The following is a 22,946-nucleotide window of genomic DNA, read 5'->3' on the forward strand; positions in this document are numbered from 1 at the left end:
CCTTACTGCTTGCACCACCGCTCCGGCCCCCTCAACTACTTATTATGCTTTTCTGAACTACTCAACTATTGAATCTATAAATATGATCCAGAGAGACTACTTATCTTTCTGGGAATTGTATTGTAATGTTTAAAACAAGAAAATTTGTCATCAATTAATAGTAAATCCATAGGGGAATTACTTGATCTTTAAAAATATGTCTTACTTAGGAGGATTTTAGCCTGGTGAACCTGAGCTCAGTTCGCCTAGTACCTAGATCTTTTTGCTCTTGGAAATGCTAAATGGCTCACTAAAAATAATTTAATAAATACTTTATGTCTTGCTAGGCTGAAAGATCTTACATCTCTGATGGAAAAGCAGCATGATCTTATAAAGCTCATCATTCAGAAGATGGAAATCATTTCAGAGGCAGAGGATGATGATAACCATAATTCTTTTCAAGACAGGTTTAAAAAGGAACAATTGGAACAAAGAACTAGCAAGTGGTGTTCAGTATTGAAAGCGGTAAAGGAGAAAACGCAACTGCCGAAGCATGAGGTGCCTTAACTGATCGGCTAACCTAATGGGAGTTAGCATGACTTAGTAGGTCGAAATTCCCATTTGAAAAGAGTAAGAAAACAACCCAAATATCTAATGCTGATTCAGCTGCATGTAAATGATTTGAATCCTCTCTAAAAGAAAACTGACTCCATTCATATTTTCTGCCAGTTACTATGAATTAAAAAACAAAAAACACTGCCTATATGCTTGTTGGACTTTACCTCTCATTATTTACCTGATAGAAACTAATTTGCTAGAATACACTTTTACTGATAAGGAGTGATAAATGTAACTGTAAGCTAAAGTACAAATATCAATTCTAGATTCATCCTTAATATTTATGTCATATATGATGCATTAGGCAATGAAGCATTAGCTTAGGTTTCACAATTTGTTAGCAGTAGTGTGAGGAAAAGCCTGTGGGTGGAACGCTGTGTACTCTGTTCTGACCATAAAAAAAAGTGTCCCTCCTCCCACTTCCTGTTCCCAACACAAGTGGTGACTCTTTGAATCGAGGCCCAATTTAATAGACCTTATTTATGAATTTACTATTGTTTATAAATTTACTATAAATAGCATATTACTTATGTATTTTTTTTTGCCAATGATCATAATAAATTAAAAAACCTATAAATCCATCCCAGTGATTATTGTGTGATCCTTTTTGCATTTGGCTTGTTGATATTTGCAGAACTATCTCTATCACATAGGTCTTTTAAAATTTTGCTAGCCAGTACAAAACAATTATTTAGCTTTTTGTTATGTTTTGGGTCACAGCTGGTAATACATAGGTCTTATTTCTGGTTTTGAAGTCCAGTCGTGCTTGGAGGACCCTATGGAGTGCTTGGGGTGTAAGGGAAAGTTCCCTATCTAATGTACTAATGATCTGTCTCTCATCTAGCTTTTCAAGATGCTTCTCTCTCTTTTTTTTTTAATTTCCCTTTTCATAATCATTCTCATGTTTATTTGAACCTCTAGGAGATATCATTTAAAATCATTCATTAGGAAATTTATCCTTGCAAAACCTCAAATAAGCAAACTGCTCTTTTAATATTACTAAGGATAGTCAGACAGGGCCAGAGAGATAACTAACTCTGGAGGGCATGCTTTGTTTACAAGTGTCCAGCCTTAGTTTCTAGAACCACACCACACCAGGGACTGAGTACCATGAAGACCATCAGATTTGGGAGTAGTCCCTGAAGATTGCTAGGTACTGTCCTCAAAATATATATGAATAAGTTATAATAAATAGAATATAAAGAATTATCTTATTAATCATATATGTGATTTCAAATGATGCTGATTTATTAAAGATAATGACAAACTGGAACATTGAGATAATAGAATGGGTAAAGTGTATACCTGGCATGTAACTAATCCAGGTTCAATAAATCTCTGGCAAACAACACTTATAGTTTCTTGAGTACTGCCAAGATTGACCCCTGAGCATAGAGCAAGGAATAGGTACTGAGCACCACCAGGTATGACCCAATACCAAAACAAATGAAAAAAGATGGTGAAAATACAACTTTCAATGAAAGATTGAAAATTTAAAATATATCGGGGGATCTCTAACTGCTAATTATGTTTAAGCCATAGATTTATTTTAATTAAAGAAGATGAATTTTATAGTTATATAAAATAATGTATAAGATAAATATATAGACTATATATTTTATATAGAGGTATTTATAAAATAAGTATTTTTAAAAATCTATTTAAAATAAATTTTAAAGATTTATTTTATTTTTATTTGTTTTGTTGGTTTGTTTTTTGAACTGTACTTAAGTGGTGTTCAGGGCTTATGCATGACTGGGCTTCTGAATCATTCTGGATAATGCTCAGTGGACCATATGTAGTACTAGGTATCAAACATAGGTCTAAAGACTGGTTTGTTCATTTGTTTAAAGGAAACGAGATTTAAGCGATTATTCTTTCTAAAACCATAAAACCATTGTTGACTACAAAAAATGATTTACTGTTTTTTGGGGGCACACCCGGTGACGCTGAGGTCTGAGGGTTTACTCCTGGCTATGCACTCAGAAATCACTGCTGGCTTGGAAGATCCTATGGGAAGCCGGGAGATCAAACCTCGGTCTATCCTAGGTCAGCAAAAATTGCTTTCCTTTTCAAGAATATCTTTTCTTTTTATTGTGGTAACATAGTTTATGATAGTGTTAATATTAGGTATTTTGGGGTACAAAGTTACTGGACTTCTAACATCACCAAAAAAACAAATCCTTCAACAATTTCTTGTTTTTTCCTTTAACAATTTCTTACATCATTTATAGACTGCTACTTCCTCTATCTCCTCTAATCTTCTACTTGATAACCTCAGTTCTGTTGTCAAAGTCCAAATGTTTGTTTTTATTGGACACTATCCATGCCCTAGCTTTGTTTCTCCATATGCCACATGTGGATGAGATCATCCAGCACTTATCCTTTTTCCTCTACTTAACATGGTAGCCTACAGTTCACTACAAGTTTTGAAAAACTTCCAGACTTCATCTGTCCCAATAGCTGAATAGTATCCCATTGTGCACGTTTATTATTACTTTATTTACTCAACTGCTAAGTATTTGTGTTTTTTCTAGCTAGTTTCTATTATAGAGAATAGTGCTATGATAAACATTGGTATGCAATATATCTTTTTAATACATTTTGTTTATTCTTGGAATTGATGCCAAGTAGCAGAAGTGCTTACTCATATGGAAGTTCTATTTATTTTTGAGACCTCTCCAAACTGTTTGTCACTGAGGCTGACCTATGTAGCAGGCCCACCAAAAACGAATGAAAGCTCCTTTTCACCACACCCTACAAATTTTATTTGTAAATAAATAAATAAGCTTTATTTATTTATTTATTTTTAACATAGGCCATTTTAATAGTGTGAGGTATTATCTCACTTTGTTACCTCATATTGATTTACACTTGATTAACAGATAATTCCCAGATAATTAAAGCCCAGTTTTTCATATGCTTATACAGTATCTGTGTCTTTTTGAGGAAATATGTTAATTTCCTCTCCCTATTTTTTCACGTATAGCAAGAAATTTTATTATAGATCACCAACAAAGTTAAACTCATTATCTTCATATTTTATCAATTTAATATTTATTACATTCTCTAATTTAAATAAATAAGAATACAGCAGCAAGATTAAACAGGTAACTGATTAAATAATTATGGCTAAATTTTCCAAGTGTCCAATTTATATAATTTCCCTAGATTTGCCTTTTAGTTTTATTTCTCTTTAATTTTCTGTTGCATTTTGTGAGTGCTTTTTATATTTCGAACTGTATTTGCCAGTGATTCTTTAGGACTCATAAAACACCTGTGCTCAGAAAACACTTCATTTTAGGGACTGAATCAAGTATCCCTGTACTAGATCTTCAGCCCTAGAAGATCACATTTTAAATGTGATCTATGTATGACAAGCTATATATTTGAGTGCAATTGTTTCTGACAGGCTGTAGCATTGGATACCAATGCTGAAGCAACAGGATAAAAGCAAGCAGTATATTTTAAGTAACACAAATAAAATGTGAAAATAGCAGTTTAATTCAAAGTTTTATTTACACAAGTGTTAGATGCTTTGAAATTGGGCATGTATCACTGATCTAAAACGAGTGTGATTTCTTCATCACTCAGCAGCAAACATTACTTTCGAAGGAGAGTATGCAAGGCAATACAAGCTAAAATACAATTTCAGCTTAACCTTTCTGTTCTATTCTAAAAAGTTGACTCCGGACAGCAGCTTTTCAAGTCACTGTTGTGACAAGATTCCACTTATCTGCACCACATTTTAAAGACAAGTTAGCAAAAGACTAACTCATTTCTTCTAATACTGTACGTGTACGTGTGTGTGTGTGTGTTTGTGTGTGTGTTTAGAGAGACTCAGAGCTAGGGAGAAAAATCTTCTTCCTTTTTCTCCATAATAAAAAGTACTGACACCTCTGAAATTGTTCCTAGAAAAAAAAAAAGAGAAAAAATTCACAGGGATGAGGAAAAAGATGTTTCCTAAAGTCTGCTTGAATGCAAATAATTTTGTTATGACATTCTAAAACTTATTTTTTTCTAAAACTTATTTTTAATAGACATACATATCCACATGTAAACATTGATACATTAGAAACCTGTGGATTTTCATTCATTGGCAAACTCTCCAAAAGTTGAGAAATGCTGTAGCACATGAACACAGATGTTCATGAGAAAAACAGCTAACTCATTTGCGAAATTTTTCTGACTACATAAAAAGATGAAACCAATGCTGTTGACTATATGTTATCTTCACTATTGAATGGTGACAACTGAACCAATGCATACAGAATAAAGAGGAAAATATTTGAATTTCACATGGAGGATTGAGTTTAGTAAAGAAATTATTTATATGATAAATGAGTCAACTCTATTCAAATAAAATTATTAAAAATTATTTTATTAGGCCAGAGCAATAGAACAGTGTTTAAGTCATTTGCCTTGCATGCAACAACTCAGGTTAGATCCCTGGCAACACTTATTGTCTCCTGAGTACAGTCAGGAATGAGAACAGTGCCAGGAAAAATCCCTAAGTATGACTGGACATGGCCTCAAAACAAAACAAAACTCACACACACACACACACACACACACACACACAAAAGTTAACTACAGTTGGGGCTGAGAAGATAGTACAGCAAAAAGATTAATGTCTGACGTGGGTTTGATCCCAGGTACTTACTACATATGGCCCCTTGAGCCAACCAGGACAAATATCTGAGCAGACAGCAGGAGTAAGAAGTAAGCCCTGAGCATCACTGGGTGTGCCCATCCCAAATAAAACAAACAAACAAAAAATGCTTTAATTAAATTTAAAATAAATAAATAAAAACCAGCCACAATTTAAAGAAAATGAGTAATGTCTATACCCTTTAAAAAGGAAAGCCTATCAGAAACAATTTCACTCAAGTCTACAGTTTGTCATATTTTATATTTAAAATAGAATCTTCTAGGGGCCTGAGTGGTTGCTCAGAGATAAGGCACATGCCTTGCTTGTGACTGACTTAGGATGGACCGCGGTTCAATTTCCATGCATCCCATATGGCCCCCCAAGTCAGGAACAATTTCTGAGAGCACAGCCAGGAGTAACCCCTGAGCATCACCGGATGTGGCCTAACAACCAAAAAAGGAAAATTAAAAAGGGAAAGAATAGAGGCCGAAGTGATAGCTAAGTGGTAGGGCATTTGCCTTGCACTAATAGGGCATTTGCCTTGCACATGGCCAACCTGGGACTGCACCCCATATGGCCCCACAATTGTGATTTCTGAGCACAGAGCCAAAAGTAACCCCTGAGCACTATCAAGGGTGGCCAAAAACTTAAAAAAAAAAAAAGGCAATTATAAGAAAGGAACTAAATAAAATAAAGTAAACAAAAAAAAATCAAATACCCATAAAAGACAAGTTTATTTCATTTGTGTTTAAAAAGTTATTGCTTGGGAGTCTAAACTAAAAAAGATGAGCACAGATCAATCTAAAAATATAAACATTGACAAAATACACAGAAAAGTTCCAAAGGAAAAATACAAAAGTAAATAAAACTATTGCCTTGCCCTGATAAGGTTTTGATCTACCAGGAAGGCATTGTGTTACAAACCTTTTTGTTTCAAACAAGTTAACAAACGGTGTCAAGCCATAAATGATATAAATGAATTATTGTCAGAAATGTTGCCGGAGAATCTTATCACACCTCCATTAGCCTAATCCCAGCTCTATATTTATTAACCTCAGGACCCACAAAGGTCATTAAAACACAGTTGCCGGGAGAGAAGAGACTATAGGCCAGGGCAGGTAGTGGAGATAGCAGCTGTGTGCATCTCGCAGGTGCCAAAGAAAAGTTCCCAAATAGAATATAAACTCGATCAGAAACAGTCTTTATGAGACTGAGGGGATTATGAAGGCTTTATAAAAGCTGATTGATATATTTGAAGTGTAACTTCCTCACCTGGCACCTGGCTAAGCTCTATTTTTTAAAAAAAAATCAGTTTACTTTTCTTCCATTCAATTTCTGATCTTTCTATTCCATCTGTAATGAATAAAAGAGCTTTTACAAATTTCTAGCCCATAGAATTTGAGTTGATGAGGTGGAGGGAGAAAATAAATTAATTGAAATGAATGGTTGGCCTGACATTCTTCCTCATTTTCGGGAGCCTAATAACAAAATGAAGTTGCTTTTATCCAAAGCTAAAGTAGCTATTGAACAATTCCTGTGTCTTTTTTTTCTTTCAATTAACTTGCCATTTACTGTTTTACAAAAATAGTCATTCTCTGTTAAAACTACTTTAACACACTTTACCAAACACCTTCCAAGCATCATATTTTAAATGGTTTTAACAGTTGAAACTGATGGTGAGTAAGCTAAGCTTCAGTGCTTTCATTTCGGTGCTCTTTAGCTTCGATGCCAACTTTTTCTTCTTGATTCCAGTATGATCTAGGATATTTCTAGTTAAGGTATGGTAAAGTATCCCCTGAGAACTCATTAGAATCACAGAATTTAAGACCTCATCTTAGACTCGACTGAAGCAAAATCTATATTTTAACAAGATCAGTTAGTGATTCATACATAGTTTAACAGTCTGCAGAGGACCTCTCATGGTTCAAGCATTCAGTTTGCACTGACTTTACCCCCAAATATATTGTTTAGGGTATTATGGTCAATTATAGGAAACTGCAAACACTTTATCCAGGTTCACACTGCATATTAGCTTAATCAAGACTGATATAACCTATCCTATGATGAATAAACCAATCCACTTAAAAAAAACTTTACTACTTTTGACACATTTTTCAATAGATTTCTTTGCCACATGATAAATATTAACATAGTTTGGAATTTACCATCTAGGAGACACATTTTGGGAAATGCTGGGCTGATAGGCATTTCAAACCATTAGGAAAAAAGCAAATCCTCAGTGAAGTACTTTTTTAGATTTCTGTTTTCTCACCTATGTAGTTAATGGGAATAAAATTTGACCTATCTGTGTCAAGGATAGCCTGGAGAAAAGGATAACACATGTTTGGGATATATTCATCTATTCCATATTCATTTAACTACAGATTTATGAGTGTCTACTCTGTTCTATACCTGTATTGGGTATTGAAGTTACACCAAGGAGAAAAACAGACACAGCTCTTCCTAGTGAAATCAAAAATTAATGGGTGGTGTGATAGGAAAACTAGTCCTTTCCAATTTTCTCAGTAGAAAAAAACTTGAATTTTCCAAAGTACAAATTGAAGTAGATGAAATCTTACTTGTAAGTGCATAGACCTATTTGTCTAAACCATGTTTTTTTGTTTCTTTGGTTGGTTGGTTGGTTTTGATGGGTTTGTCTGTTTTGCTTTGTTTTATTTTGGGGCCACATATTATCATGCTCAGGGCTTACACCTAGCATTATGCTCAGAGATCACACCTGAAAGGCTAGTGGAACATTGTGGGATGCGGTGATTGAACCTCAGTCAGCCCCGTGCAATGAAAGAGCCTTTCATGTTGTACTACCATTCTAGCCTTGTAAAATTATATTTTAATATGGAGATGATTCAGTATTTGAGTTTCACGTTGTAGGAATTATTATTAACAGTGATGAGATCCTACAACCACCTCACATGCCAAGTTGGGTCCTTGTGAATTGACATTTAGGATTCTCAGCTCCATATAATGTATAATCCCTGGAAACAAAACAAACACTACAATTAAGCAGGCCTGACCATCATCCACATTCAGAGTATGAGAATTAGTCCTAGGGAACTTGTTAAGGGTGTTTCTTTTTTAATATGTTATTTTAATATTTTTGTTATTCTTTATGTTCCTTTTTATCCCCACCTCTAGTTTTTATATATGTTTTTAAACTTTATTTATTGATTGGTTTCTGAGAAACACCCAGCAGCACTCAGGGTTTACTTCTGACTGCACACAGAAATCACCCCTGGCAGGCTGGGGGAACATATGGGATGCCGGCAATTGAACCAGGTCCCTGCTGGGTCGGCCACATTCAAGGAAAATGCCCTACCACTGTGCTGTCTCTTCAACCACTATTTTGTATATTCTTATGATTAAAATTTTCCCAAAAGTGTGCATCTTGTTTACTTCAAAACATATATTTTGTCACTAGATTTCAATCATTATTTTTGGTGGTCTAGGTTCTTCATTCATAAAAATTTTCATAAAAAATATTGTTAATGTTCAGGAGAGATAGCACAATGAGTAGAGTGCTTGCCTTCCATACTGCAATTCAAGTTCACCTCCCTCATTGTTTATAGTTCCCAGAGCACCACCAGGAGTGATCCGAAGCACAGAGTAAGACCTGAGCACTGTCCAGTGTGTTACCCTCCCCCCCCCCGCAAAAATAAAACCTAATATTAACATTAGTGTTCAAAAAATTCCTTTTGTATCCTAGGCACTATTTCCTTTGAGGTGCAGAAGCTTTGCAGCTTAATAAATTCTTCTTTGTTTACCTCTGCTTCTACTTGTTTGGAGAGTGCTGTTTCCTCCTTGAAGATGCCTTTAGTCTCAATATCCTGGAGTGTTACAAAAGCCACCCACAGAATGGAAGAAACTATTCACCCAATTCCCATCAGATAAAGGGCTAATATTGAAAATAGACAAGTTACTGACAGAACTTAACAAGAAAAAAAATCTAACCCCATCATAAAATGGGGAGAAGAAATGAACAGACACTTTCTAAAAGAAGAAATACAAATGACAAAAAGACATTTGAAAAATGCTCCACATCACTAATCATCAGGGAGATGCAAAACAACTATTAGGTACCATTTCACACCAGAGAGATTGATTCACATCACAAAGAACAAGAACAATCAGTGTTGGCAGGAATGTGGAAAGAAAGGAACTCTCATTCACTGCTGGTGGGAATGCCATCTAGTCCAGCCTTTAAGGAAAACAGTATGAAGATTCCTCAAAAAAAAAAAATAAAATAAAACGGGAAATTGAGCTCCCATATGATCCAGCTATACCACTTCTAGGGATATACCCTAGGAACACAAAAATACAATTCAAAAATCCCTTCCTCACACCTATATTCATTGCAGCGCTATTTACAATAGCCAGACTCTGAAAACAACCAAGATGCCCTTCAACTGATGAATGGCTAAAGAAACTGTGGTACATATACACAATGAAATATTATGCATCCATCAGGAGAGATAAAGTCATGAAATTTTCCTATAGATAGATGTACATGGAATCTATTATGCTGAGCGAAGCAAGTTAGAGGAAGATAGACACACAGAGAGAATATTCTCACTCATTTATGGGGTTTAAGACAAATTGGGGACATTATTTTAATAATCCTCAGAGACAATAGAGATGAGGGCTGGAAGGACTGGCTCACAATATGAAACTCACCACAAAGAGTGACAAGTGCAATTAGGGCAATAACTGCACTAACAACTATCATAACAATCTTAATGAGTGAGAGAGGTAGAATGTCTGTCCTGAATACAGGCAGGGGTGGAGGAGTAGGGGGCATTGGTGGTGGGAAGGTTGCACTGGTGAAGAGGGTTGTTCTGTTTATGACTGAAACCCAACGATAATCATGCTTGTAATGATGGTGTTAAATAAAAATTTTATAAAAAAATAAAGGAAAACAAAATAAAAATATTAGTCTTTTAAGAAGTTATAGTTAAAATAGATTCTCAAGTGTATCAAAAGCCCAAAGAAAAACTACAATTCCATTAAAGAGAGTTTGGATGCAAAGAAGAAATAAGTTTAAACAGGAAACTGAAAAGGGAATTAAAGAAAGATTGGACAAAGTGACCAGAGCAGGATTTATCTGTGCTGATATACATTTTTTCCACTAGTGATTTGGACACATCTTTACAAAATACTGACTGAATTCCTTTTTCCTATCACTACATCCAGAAGTTAATTTGACCTTTGGCAACTTACCTTTGAAGATCCAAGAACACATCAATAGTTTTTATCTCTTGTTAACTGTGATTTCAGACTTGTTTTAGCTCCATTTCAATAGTGTTAAGTGTTGCACAAATTACTCAAACTAAGCTCAAATTAGAATCCTTGAATGTGGTCTTTCATAAATAAATATGATATAAATTATTACTCATTTATTTGTATTTGATTTCTAAATAGCATGTTTAGTATTTTGTTGAATATTTTAGATTGATGTTTAACAAATTTACAAAGACAATGACAATCAGAATTTTATATAAATAAGTGGAGACATAAACAAAATATATGGATTCATCTGAAGTAAAGGTCGATAAATAGATGTATACATGTTTAATTATTATAGATATACTTTATATATATTTTAAGTGCTATCATTAATATAATTACAAGGCAAATACAAAATAAAATTCACTGTTTACATAAATGTTTTAATTGGTTTTGAAAATATCTTTCAGACCTGCTGAAACTTAAGTATTTCACATAAAATTTGAAATTTCTCTTGATTTGGAGTTTTATTAAAGTGAAATATTTAGGTAAACAATAAATATGCAATGATGAATGTTTTCCTTGTCATTTTCTAAGTTTATTTGTAAATAATAGATTTTCCCTTTAGTCTACATACTTTCTGGCAGCTAAATTACCCAGATTATGGACTCTAAAAAATTTCAGGAAAAGATGGCTAGTACCAATGACAGAGATCCAGGGAATAACAAAAGAAGCTGAAAAACAGCCTGAGTGTGCAGGAAACACAACCAGGTCTTTTCAGAACTCAGATGTCACTACACAGAGCTAGATGTTCAATAGAGATGGTTTGCATACTCCAATTTATTCTAAGTATATTGGGATTGGGAAAAAAATAGTAAAAATATTAGATCTTAAATGTGTTTGATTAACACTAGAGGGCAGAGAATGACAGCAGTTATCAAGAAATAGTGCTTGCATGTTATAAATTCTATCATTATAGAAATGATTAGACTGTCTACACATATAACAACAATAGCAACATAACTGACTTAATTTTCTATTGCCTGCTGGATTTTTTTTTAGCTATAATCCAATTAATCCAAAAAGAATCATCATCTTATCTCTTAGAATTATTATACATTTATCAGATTTTTAACATTATACCAAATCTATCTCTAGCATGATGCTTGCTAGTGTTGTGATAATTCATATTTCTATGTCTTTATGTAAATACACTTAAATGTTTTATTTTAGACACTATGATCTACAATATTGCTAATTTCAGGGATTCTTGCCTAAAAAGTTGCATCATTACACATACCATCAAAGTATCAAGTTTTCCCTCCCATTGTCTCAGTTTCCCCTCCATACAATGCCCATTCTCCCTATGATGATATGCTTTTAGGGGCCCAAGTCATTCTTTTATTTGTTTGCCATTGTCATCAATTCTCAGGCTAATGATTTAAATAATTTTCATTTACATCTCTTAAACACATATAGAATATTTATATATAATTTTTAATTTTGATTGTTGGTCAGAATTGTGATTACAATACTATTAACATGTATGGATTTCATGTATAAAACTGTTACATGAAATAGTCACCATCACCATAGTGCCCAGAACCCTATATTATTCTCCCTGTCATCTCTAATCTGCTTATTATCCCTACTCCTCACTACCCCCCAGCCCCAAACTTTCTGGTTAATCTCAGTCTTGTGATCAAAGGCCAACCATTTGTAATGATTTGATATCTATTCTTTTGCTTTGTTTTTCTGTATACCACAGATAAGTGAGACCATCCAGTATTTGTCCTCCTTATTTCTCTGACTTCGTTTAAAGTAATACTCTGCAGTTTCATAGATATTGCAACAAACTGCAAGATTATATTATTTTTATAGCTACATAATAGCCTTTGACTATAAGCATATGTAGTTTATATACATATATACTTATATATACAACAAACTATTTGTTTGTCATTGGACACTGTACATCAGCTCTTTGCTCCTCTATCTTAAGTTATCAGCCATATATATAAGGATTAAATTCTGGACTCTTATTTTTACTAATCAGTATATGTTTTATTATTCTAACAGTACAGTTTTGGGATGACTTTAGTTTTACCAATATAATTTGAAATTGAGACTTTTGTTCTTATTTTTTTTTTTTTGCTTTTTGCCCTTAAGATTGCTTAAACTATATGGAGTGATTTATGTTCTTATTTTTTGATCTTATATTAATTCTATAAAATGAATTATATCTATAGACTTAATATTATATATATTCTGAAAAATGCAAATAGAAATTTGACGGGCATTGTATTTATTTTTTCCTATGTGGTGTTTAGTTTTTATGGTTTTTAGGGCTGCATCTGGTAATGTGCAGATGCTACTCCTGATTCTGTATTCAGGGTTCATTCCTGGTAGTACTTCGGGAAACATATGGGATGACAGGGTTAGAGTCCAGTTTGGCTGCATGCATATGCTTATGAACTATCTTACTGATCCCTCTATTTATTTTCTAATCTCTAATAATATTCATTAAAACATATTTACTCATATGGAAAATATTATATTGTATTATATCATATCATATAATATTATATTAATTATATTATTATCATTTTAAATCTCTAGGAAGTAAAATTTTATATTTTGGAACTTCACAATTCAAAAAGAACTTAGTAGTCAATCACATGAGCCAACTTTATTTTCAGTTGAAGAAAGATGTTTCAGAGAAGTTTAGTAGCCTGAGATCACACAGGCCATTAGTTATGGTAATAGGATAGGAAAACCAAAGTTTATTGGCCTTCTGGCCATACAGAGCTTCATCAATATTTTTCCAGTTCCCCAATCAAAGATATAAATGAAAGAAATTATTTTGCTTCAAGATGAAGTATGGGGCTGAAGGAAGCATTCCCTATTTGGGGGGAGAAGGTGTATTTTCTCCTGGGCAATTTCTTCAAGTGAAAAAAAGAAGCACACATAAACATGCACACACACAAACATACACACAATGTTCTGCATGAGAAAATTAGTGCCTACATCCTCAGACAGGTGGGATAAAGACCAGGCTCCCTTGAAACCACTGAAGCAGCAGCTTTAAAAGGTTTAGTTGGGTTCCAAGTTGGGTTCTGTCTTGATGCAGAAGAAAAGAGGTGCCATCAGTCCTACATACAAAAGGGCAGGGCAGTTTGTGACTCCATTTGGGAGAAGAAAGTACATCTGTTTTTTTTTTCACCATGGTCACTCTATATCTATGATTCTACAAAAAAGGTACTGACTACTAAATAAATTTAAGATTATTGATGATCTGAGGGCTAAAGGGATTTTCACTAGTCTTTTAAAGCTTGCAGATTTCTTTTTTTTAAATTGTTTTGAGCAACAGGACAAGGTACTTAGGGCCTATTCCTGACTCTGCTCAGGGTTGACCTGGCAGTACTTGAGAAACAATATTGCAGTATTGAAATTTAAAGTTGGGTCTGCCTCATGCAGACATTTTGACATTTTTCAATGCATTATCTGAATGTTTCTTTAAATTATTTTGTTCTACAGGGAATTGAATGGTGGTAATGATGATGAAGATTCTATCTAAAAATTATTTTATATAGACTTATCACAAGTACTAGGTAGCATCCAATTTCCTATACTATAATTGAACTTAAGGGGTTCTCATAATGATTGAACAGATTTTATTTTAACTAAGGCAAGCACAATTTATTTCTAAAGGCCATTTCACTACTGTGATAATTATTATCTAATAAGCACACATCATTCTAATCAACAGATATTACTTTAAAATACGTGCATATATATCTACATATATATATATATATAAATACAAATAAAATTATTTCCTTGGCTACTCTTTTGCTAAAAAGATTTATTTAACAACTGCTATAAAGTGCAACAGATGGACATATGACTATCTTCCTTAGCTGATATTCAAGTTATAGACCTGAGGTCATATGTCCCAAACAAAAATGCCATCAGTAATGTTGATTTCATTAGTTATCTTCAAGACTCTGTCAATAATCTAAAGCCGGGTCATGACTTGAGGTTTATCATTGAGAAGTCAGGCTTATGAAGAGGGGGCATTTATTTATAAATAAAGGAGGCACACTTTAGTGATTATATCACTGATAACATTATATCATAGACTGAATGCTGCTAAGAGTGTATTCTTTTTTTTGGGGGGGTTGGCACACCCAGTGACGCTTAAGGACCACTCTTGGCTCTGCACTCTGACTTGTCTAACTTGGGGGACAATATGGGATGCTGGGAAATCTAACCGCGGTCCCTCGTAGGCTAGGGCGCACAAGGCAAATGTTTTACCGCTTGTGCCACCGTTCTGGTTCCTGTAAATCATAAATATCCACATGCACACAAAAGAAAAAATGTGACTGATAAAAGTAGTAGATTTAATGGTGGTATTCCACTACTTGAAAATGTATCAAGGGGCCGGCAAGGTGGCGCTAGAGGCAAGGTGTCTGCCTTGCAAGCGCTAGCCAAGGAAAGGACCACGGTTCGATCCCCCGGCGTCCCATATGGTCCCCCCAAGCCAGGGGCAATTTCTGAGCGCCTAGCCAGGAATAACCCCTGAGCATCAAACGGGTGTTGCCCGAAAAAACAAACAAAAAAAAATGAAAGAAAATGTATCAAATCAACATGCTGTGCATGGTATCCCCGCACAGCATTTTATGTCAGTTCTATTTTAATAAAATTAGAAAAACTTGAATCAGGGAATTTGGTTTAGTCAATCTGCCTTATAATTTCTTCTAACCCCAGCATTACTCAAGGGCTTATGCAAAAATACACTTGTTATTTAAAATTATGGAGTCAAGCTTGTTTTCTCCTCAAAGAAAAAAGTATAGAAAAAGTATATCCCACACTTTTCTGAGTTGAAGAAGTATCAAAGATTGAAGAAATTGGGTCCCTGAGGGAATTTCCTTTAACTTCACATTGTCTGCTTCTTCCATAGACAATTAAGTACTTGCAGGAACAGCATATTCTGGATGTTCTAACCATGGTTGACAGAGGAGCTAACCCCAAAGTAGATGTGGTTTCTATTCTCAATGAACTTTCTTCTTATTTGGTAATTCAACACATAAAAAAGGCACAATATTTTTTTAACAATTCACAGGAACATTTATTTATCAAGTATTTATCATTTAAGCTCAAAGCCCCTGCTCAGTCTTCTTCTATAAACTTAGGCTGGGAGGTAATTGATAGAAAATAGTCTGAGAGAACAGCAGATCTCTCTTGTGTCAGAGTAAGAAAGCTAAGATTGGCAATGAAAAGAAGCCCTAATTCAGAACAATGAGGACAGCAGATACTAGCAATAAATGCACTGATTATAAAAAGGACCATTTCATTCACTGTTCATTCTACTTTTACCAAGTGAGAGATCTTTTCCACTGCTGTTCAAATAAACATTCAGTCAACTAATAACTGACACAATTAAAATCTTTGAAAGATGAAAAACCTATATAGTATTGTTAGACTTTTACTAGTGCCTCCTAGTGCTATGGCTAATATGACATATTTCTTTTTATATTTTATTTTATAAACTAAAATATTATAAGTATTTATTCAATTATTTAACTCTTTTCCTTATACTATTGTTTCACTTACATCAATATTTTAAGTGAACTATTCTATCTAGATCTCTTCACATTATTCTTTATTTTATTCTCACTTTTCAATGTCTTTATAAAGGCTGAGTTCTGCAGGGTTTTCTGGTTATTTCCTCCAAACACCTAGAGCAAAGAGTGGACAGTGATGGATCTCATCAAAACTAAGCCCTGGGTTAAAGTGACTAATGGAAATGCAAGAAACCAGAATGTATTTCCTATTAACACATACCATATATGTATGAGAAAAAGACAAAATTGGGCTGAAGTTAGAGCAATCTGTGAACAGAGTCAAAAATTTTCCTCTTGTAATCATGGTGCTTAAATAAAAATATTATTTAAATTTTTATTAAAAATTTAAAAAGTAGGAGCTGGTGAGGTGGCACTAGAGGTAAGGTGTCTGCCTTGCAAGTGCTAGCCAAGGAAGGACCGCGGTTCAATCCCCCATCATCCCATATGGTTCCCCCAAGCCAGGGGCAAATTCTGAGTGCTTATCCAGGAGTAACCCCTGAGCATCAAATGGTGTGGCCTGAACCCCACCCAAAATTTAAATATAGGGGGAGAGGTTGGGAAAAAAATTTTTTAAAGTAGAATATCCCCAATGAGGACAATTAGCCAAAGGAAAATATATCTAGAAATAAAGAAAGAAAGAAATAAATAAGAAACAACATAAATATAAAATATTCAAAAATGAAAAGTTTCTGGACAGACAGTCACCAAAAATAGGAACAGTCTGAACAAATCAATGAAGAGGAAACAGAGTGAATAAAGAACAAAGCAGGATAGTTCAACACTGTGTAATACAAGAGTCTCATTAGACTCAAAGACAAGCATAGGCTCTTGGTGAAAGGCTGGATCAATGCGTCCCAATCTAATGATCCTAAAAGGAGGGCAGAAACTGACTGAAACCTAACTACAGTCATGTTTGTAATCATGGTATCATGGTGATAAAATAAAGATATTATAAAAGAAAAAATAATATAAAAGTATACACATAGATGGTTATTTATTGTTTTATAATTTATATATATATGATGTTGGAATTTTTTCCAAAATAATGAATATATAATTTTCTAGTATCCTAACAAAAAGAAACTGCCACTCTGATATCTGTTAAAAATGGACTTTTAGGGCTGAAGAGATAGTACAGGGGCTATTTGCTAGCCTTGCCTGGGGCAATCCATTCTTGGCATTGTCAACACTGAGCTTTGCTAGGAAGGGTCTATGAGAATAGAGACAAGGGTAAGCCCTGCATACCACCTATGTGGCTCAGTATCCCCTTTTCCTAATATAGACATTTAACTAAAAATGGGTAATATATGAATACATATTAGTTAAGTAATTGGAGAATAATCTTTTATTTCCATTGTTAATAAATAATCACCTGAAGAAAGTTTTGATCATTTTGTCATTAATGACCCAAATTCATCTTTTGTATGGTATAATAATGAGCCTTTAAGTACTGAATATCTAATACACATCTTTGTCATTTGTTACATTCTTTGGCTGAAATATATTTTATAAGGATGTGTAAAACACTTCCTTCCCTCTTTTCTGCATCACTAAATAGGAAAACTTATTCTAGCCATTCAATCTGAGCTTTTATTTGTCTTTGAGTTGAGATCAATCTTGTACACACACTATGAAAGCTCCTGCTTTATTATTTATCTATTCACATCTATGCTCTTCATTGATGAGTTCAGATCATTTCTATTTAGGGTGATTACTGATATAGAGACTTACCACCTGCCATTCTGTCCTCTTTTTTTTTTTTTTGCTTTATAAAAATTGCTTTATATTTCTGTTGTTTTTTTTTCTTTAATTTATTTGATTCTATTTGCCATTTTATTTGGGTAGTGTTCCCAATTGAAGAATGTCCAACTTTTGGGTAGTATCCAAATTATTTAGGATGAAATAAAGAAAACAAACCTATAGGCAAAAGTCCAACAAAAATGATTCCTAGTAATAATAAATATTATAGTGGCTCCCAGGGTGAAAAGGGGTTGGAAGGATGAATATATCGAGGGATCTTTAGGTGATGAACTGGTAGTAGGATTTTGGTGGTGGATATAGTAGATTCTACTACACCCACAAAAATTGTAAACTATATTCCTGAAATTTGATAATATTATAAATTATGGCACTACTCCCATCAAAAAATGCGAGTAGAAATCTATTCTTTGTTATGATTTGCAAAGGTTATTTGGTGTTTTGGGAGTACTTAAATTTTTGCACATAAAAATAAAATTCAAAACTAACCCTTAGCTTAGAAATATTGACTTACAGGTAGCAAGAATCGCCTTTATCTAGATAATTTTTTGTATCTGGTAAAAAAAAAAAGGATTATTTTACAAAATGACAGTGACAGGGCCTGCAGGTGGTTCATTAAAAATACTTATATTGGGGCTAAAGAGATAGCACAGCAGTAGGGCATTTGCCTTGCATGTAGAAGGACGGTGGTTCAATCCTGGCATTCCATATAGTCCCCCAAGCCTGCCAGGGGCAATTTCTGAGTATAGAGCCAGGAATAGTTCCTGAGCTCTACTGGGTGTGACCCCCCCCCAAAAAAAATATTCATGTTTATTTTCTTGGTGGAGATGAAGTTTGTTCCCTAATCTGACTTGTATAGTTGTAAAGTACAGGTTTAAAGCAGTAAGACATAATATACTCAGAGTATTGGAAATGGGGCATTTTGGTTGGCATAATGTGATGAAGGGAATGCTAGCTGCATTTCATTAGTGAGATGCTAATAATTCTAAAATGTACAGAATATTTCTCACAATGAAAAATTTTACTCCAAATATTACTACTCTAAGATGCACAAAAATTACATGCAGGAACAATATCTATGATTCTACATAAATATGTAAGCATAAAACTCTTTTTAAAACTCTTTTAAACCCTACAAGAATTTAAGCTTTTATCAGAACAGACACATTAACTGAAAAGGGTTACAGATAACCATGACTTTCTTAATAGGTTGTGTATCTCTTTGGTCACTAAACATGAATGCATTGTTGGAGTTAGTCATAAGATTTCAAGATGTTCTCAAGATGTGCTTTAGCCTCCTACATGAATATCCTGTTACGCGAGATAAATTTCTCATTAAGGGTCTATTGCTAATTTTTCAACTGCCTCCCCACTTTATCCTTCTCTAAATTCACTCAACTTTAAATCTGAAAATAGGAAGATTAGTCAGCATTGCATCTGAAAATATAAGATTAATCAGCAGCCAAAAATGTGTTTCTTGATTACTGAGTCTGGAGATACAGACACAAGCACCAATCACAATTGTGTTTTGAGAGTCATTCCAGTCAGAAGTAGAGGCACAAAGGAACTCTCAGAGAGTCGGTAAGCAATGGGCTTGTGGGTTTGAGGTTGGGTCATTTTGCTAACGATGTTAAAGGCATTAGCCAAATTGTTCACTTTTCAGGTGGGGACATGGCCATTTCTTTCAAATTAACTAAACTGGTAGGAGGGAAATGAATGTTATTTATAAAGTAGGGGTGATGATAATTGTCCTATTAATTTAAAATTTTAATGTAAATCATCTTGTATATTTCAAATATGACTAACTCATCAACAGACAAAGACAAAGGAGGAGAATGGATTTGGCAATAGGTAGCATTTTTAGTGTGACATAGAAGAAAGCGATGATATAGTGAACAGAAATAACAACTTGCACAGCTGCAATTGAAGGATTTGGAAAGAAATATCTAAATAGAGCGAGGGAGCATAAACACTATGAGAAAATGGGCAGAACTAAACCCTGTAAAGGTTAAAGTCCCTTCAGCTTGTTTAAAAAACAGAGGTGATTCTTGTAATTTCTTATAGCTCATGTGGGTTCAAAAGGCTTATAATTGATTCTACTCTATGGCAGCAAGATTCTTTTTTACCTTGAATAAAGAGGAAATTATGAGCAAAGAACACACTTTAAGGCAGAGTAACCTGATCTGTACTACCCTGCATCAAGGCTTACAGTGCTCCTGGATTTATATATAAATACTTCAGAGCTTTAAATAGCAAAAAAGCTAGATCTGTTTATCTCCACATTGTGTACTTAGGAATTAAGACAAAATTAAGAAAATATCTTACTTTACAGAAAAGTCTTTGAATGTAATATTTATAATACAAAATTCCTTTCCTTAGAAAATGTGGCGGGCTATGGTGTGGGAACTTTTAAAATAACATACAGAGCAGAACTTTCATCCCAAAGATGAAAAACTGTGGCAGCCCAGACTCTCTACTGCCTTTGGCTTAGAGCAATAGTATTGTGTCAAGCAAGTCAGTTTAAACTGAAGGTAAAAAAACTTCTCTAAAATTCCCTTCATAGATTTTATTTGAGGTTTACTTTTTGTCGTTTGTGGAAAAAATTTACTTTTCTCCAAAATGGGTGTATTATATATTATTTTTAATAATATTTTTATTTAACAGCATGAATACAAACATGTTTGTAGTTGGGTTTCAGTCATAACAAGAACACCCCCTCCTTAACCAGTGCAACACTCCCACCCCCAATACCCCCAACTTACTCCTCCCCCACCCCCGTCTGTATTCTATGTCTCTCACTCATTAATATTGTCATGTTAGTTGTTAGTGTAATTATTTCTCTAACTATAATCACCACTCTTTGTGGTGAGCTTCATATCATAAGCCAGTCCTTCCAGCCTCATCTCTATTGTCTTTGGGCATTATCACAATAATGTCTTTTATGTTTCTTAAAACCCAGAGATGAGTGAGACTATTCTATGTCTATCTCTTTCCCTCTGACTTATTTCACTGCTTGCACTGTGCCTTAGTTCTGAGTCAATGTTCAGAGTTAGCTAAAGCTCCTCTCCTTAGAGACTGCCTGGGACACTATCCTACAAAGCCACTGAAACTTCGGAAGTTAAATGTGATCCCAAAACAAAGAGGACTTGAGAAAATGACAGGAACAGTTCTGGACCCTGCATTTCTGAGTCCATTCATTTCTGCTCCTTTTGAAATGCAGATGACCAAGTATCTCTGTAGCTGTGCTTTGAGACACAATTGAGCGTTTCTCCCCAGATGATCTAAAATACGGGACTCATTTGCTTGTGTGACTATTCAAATCTAAAGGAAAAAAATGCTGGTTCTCTTATGCTCATGCTCTGAAAGTTTTGGAGAGGTTGTCATAGCAGCCTCAGACCACTTCATCTCTTCTTTTGAGTGTCTTATATTGAGTGTTTCATGCTAAAGAAAAGATATTTTTTACTATAGAAGCACAGATAATTTGAGTACAACTCACAAAAACCCTGCACATTATTCTATGTGTGCATTTAGCTCTTGCATTTACTGTTAGATTTACTTCAGCCACTTAGTCACATTTTCACAACATTCAATACTTCTACTGTGAAAAGAGAAAAAAATGCACTTTACTCGTTGGAATTTGAGGAAATACCTTTACTTTTATTTGGTTTGAGGCTGCACCCAGCAGTGCTCAGAGTTTACTCCTGACTGTATTCAGGGATCACTCCTGGAGAGGCTCTGGGATATTGGGCAGCAAATCTCTATTGGCTTGTGCAAGCTCCCTACCCACTGTACTATTAATCCAGCCCCCCAAAATACTTTAAGTTAAAGAAAGTTTAAATTTAGGTATCATAATGTATAATGTGTGAGGTCAAGATTAAGAGGCTATAAGACAGCAAGTTCTTTGCCTGTTGACAGAATTTTTTTTTTTTTATTTTTGGGTCACACCCGACAGCGCTCTAGGTCTACTCCTGGCTCTATGCTCAGAAATTGCCCCTGGCAGGGGGACTATATAGGATACCGGGATTTGAACCACCATCCTTATGCATACAAGGGAAAAAGCCTTACCTCCATGCTATCTCTCCGGCCCCTGTTGACAGAATTTTTGTCCCTATCTTGTGTGAAACACAAAAATTTCATAGCTGTCTAGTAAATGCTCAAACAATATTAACAATTATTTTCAGTACTGAATAGAATTTATATGGGTTACTTTAAGAAAATTGCAAGAGATTACTAAAGTAGACAGTAATAATCTAATGGGAGCAAAATAAGTTGCATATTAATATGAAAGTCCATTAAAATTTCATCTAGAATGTTAATTTCATGTATTTTCCTATCAAGAAAATTTTCTGTCTTCTCTATTTACTCTCACCATATTTTCCTTTTTCCTAATTAAAACATTTAACTTTTATATCCTATAGCATTCATCCTTATAGTCTTCTCAAAAACAGATACCAAAAATTATCTGAAGCAAAGACACATGTTCTCATTCAAGGAACTTAGATCTGGAAAATTTCTTTAGATAATCCAATCTATTAATGACTCATAACTTCAAAGAATGTTTTGAAATACATACCAACTACACACACATCTATAATAAAAAAAATCAGTGAAATTTCCCTGCCTTGCACATTTTTGGTACAAGATATCTCTGAAGCGGGTCTGATGGCTTAAATGTGTAAAATGTTTGGTTTTGATTGCTTCCTTTCTTTAACCTAATTCACGTGTATTTCCAGGGAGACCTTTATTCTTGCTTTATGAGTTTTTGCACCCTGCAGTATCAACCCACTTACTCTCTGTTCTGAGCTGGGAAAGACTTAGAACACTTTCTAGCAGATACAAATGACTAAGTAACTTTCAGTAATATGATTCGTGCTAGGTGTTTACTGCAAGATGGCTTGGTGACCCGTGCTCAATTACTGCAACCATTTCTTCTCCCTAAGGTGTCTCTTAGCCAAAGTACTAGCCGCTATTAAACTCTGATTATAAATCATAGATTTTACCCACTGACCCTTCTTCCAACATTAAAAAAAAAAAGAAAAGAAAAAAAGAAATCTGTGAACACTGAAAGCACAGGC

At 34.3% G+C, this 22,946-nt stretch overlaps 1 protein-coding gene across 1 annotated transcript in view; it reads left to right on the forward strand.

The window, feature by feature from the left end:
- TRPA1 (transient receptor potential cation channel subfamily A member 1) overlaps positions 1 to 546 on the forward strand; it is a 55,210-nt gene extending 54,664 nt beyond the window's left edge. Inside the window, exon 27 of the mRNA XM_049782432.1 lies at positions 327 to 546. Within this exon, the coding sequence (XP_049638389.1) occupies positions 327 to 546 (220 nt within the window). The remainder of the gene's footprint in view (positions 1 to 326) is intronic.
- The last annotated feature ends 22,400 nt before the right edge of the window (positions 547 to 22,946 follow it).

This window comes from Suncus etruscus, chromosome 10 (genome assembly GCF_024139225.1).
Source record: "Suncus etruscus isolate mSunEtr1 chromosome 10, mSunEtr1.pri.cur, whole genome shotgun sequence".
NCBI lineage: Eukaryota > Metazoa > Chordata > Mammalia > Eulipotyphla > Soricidae > Suncus > Suncus etruscus.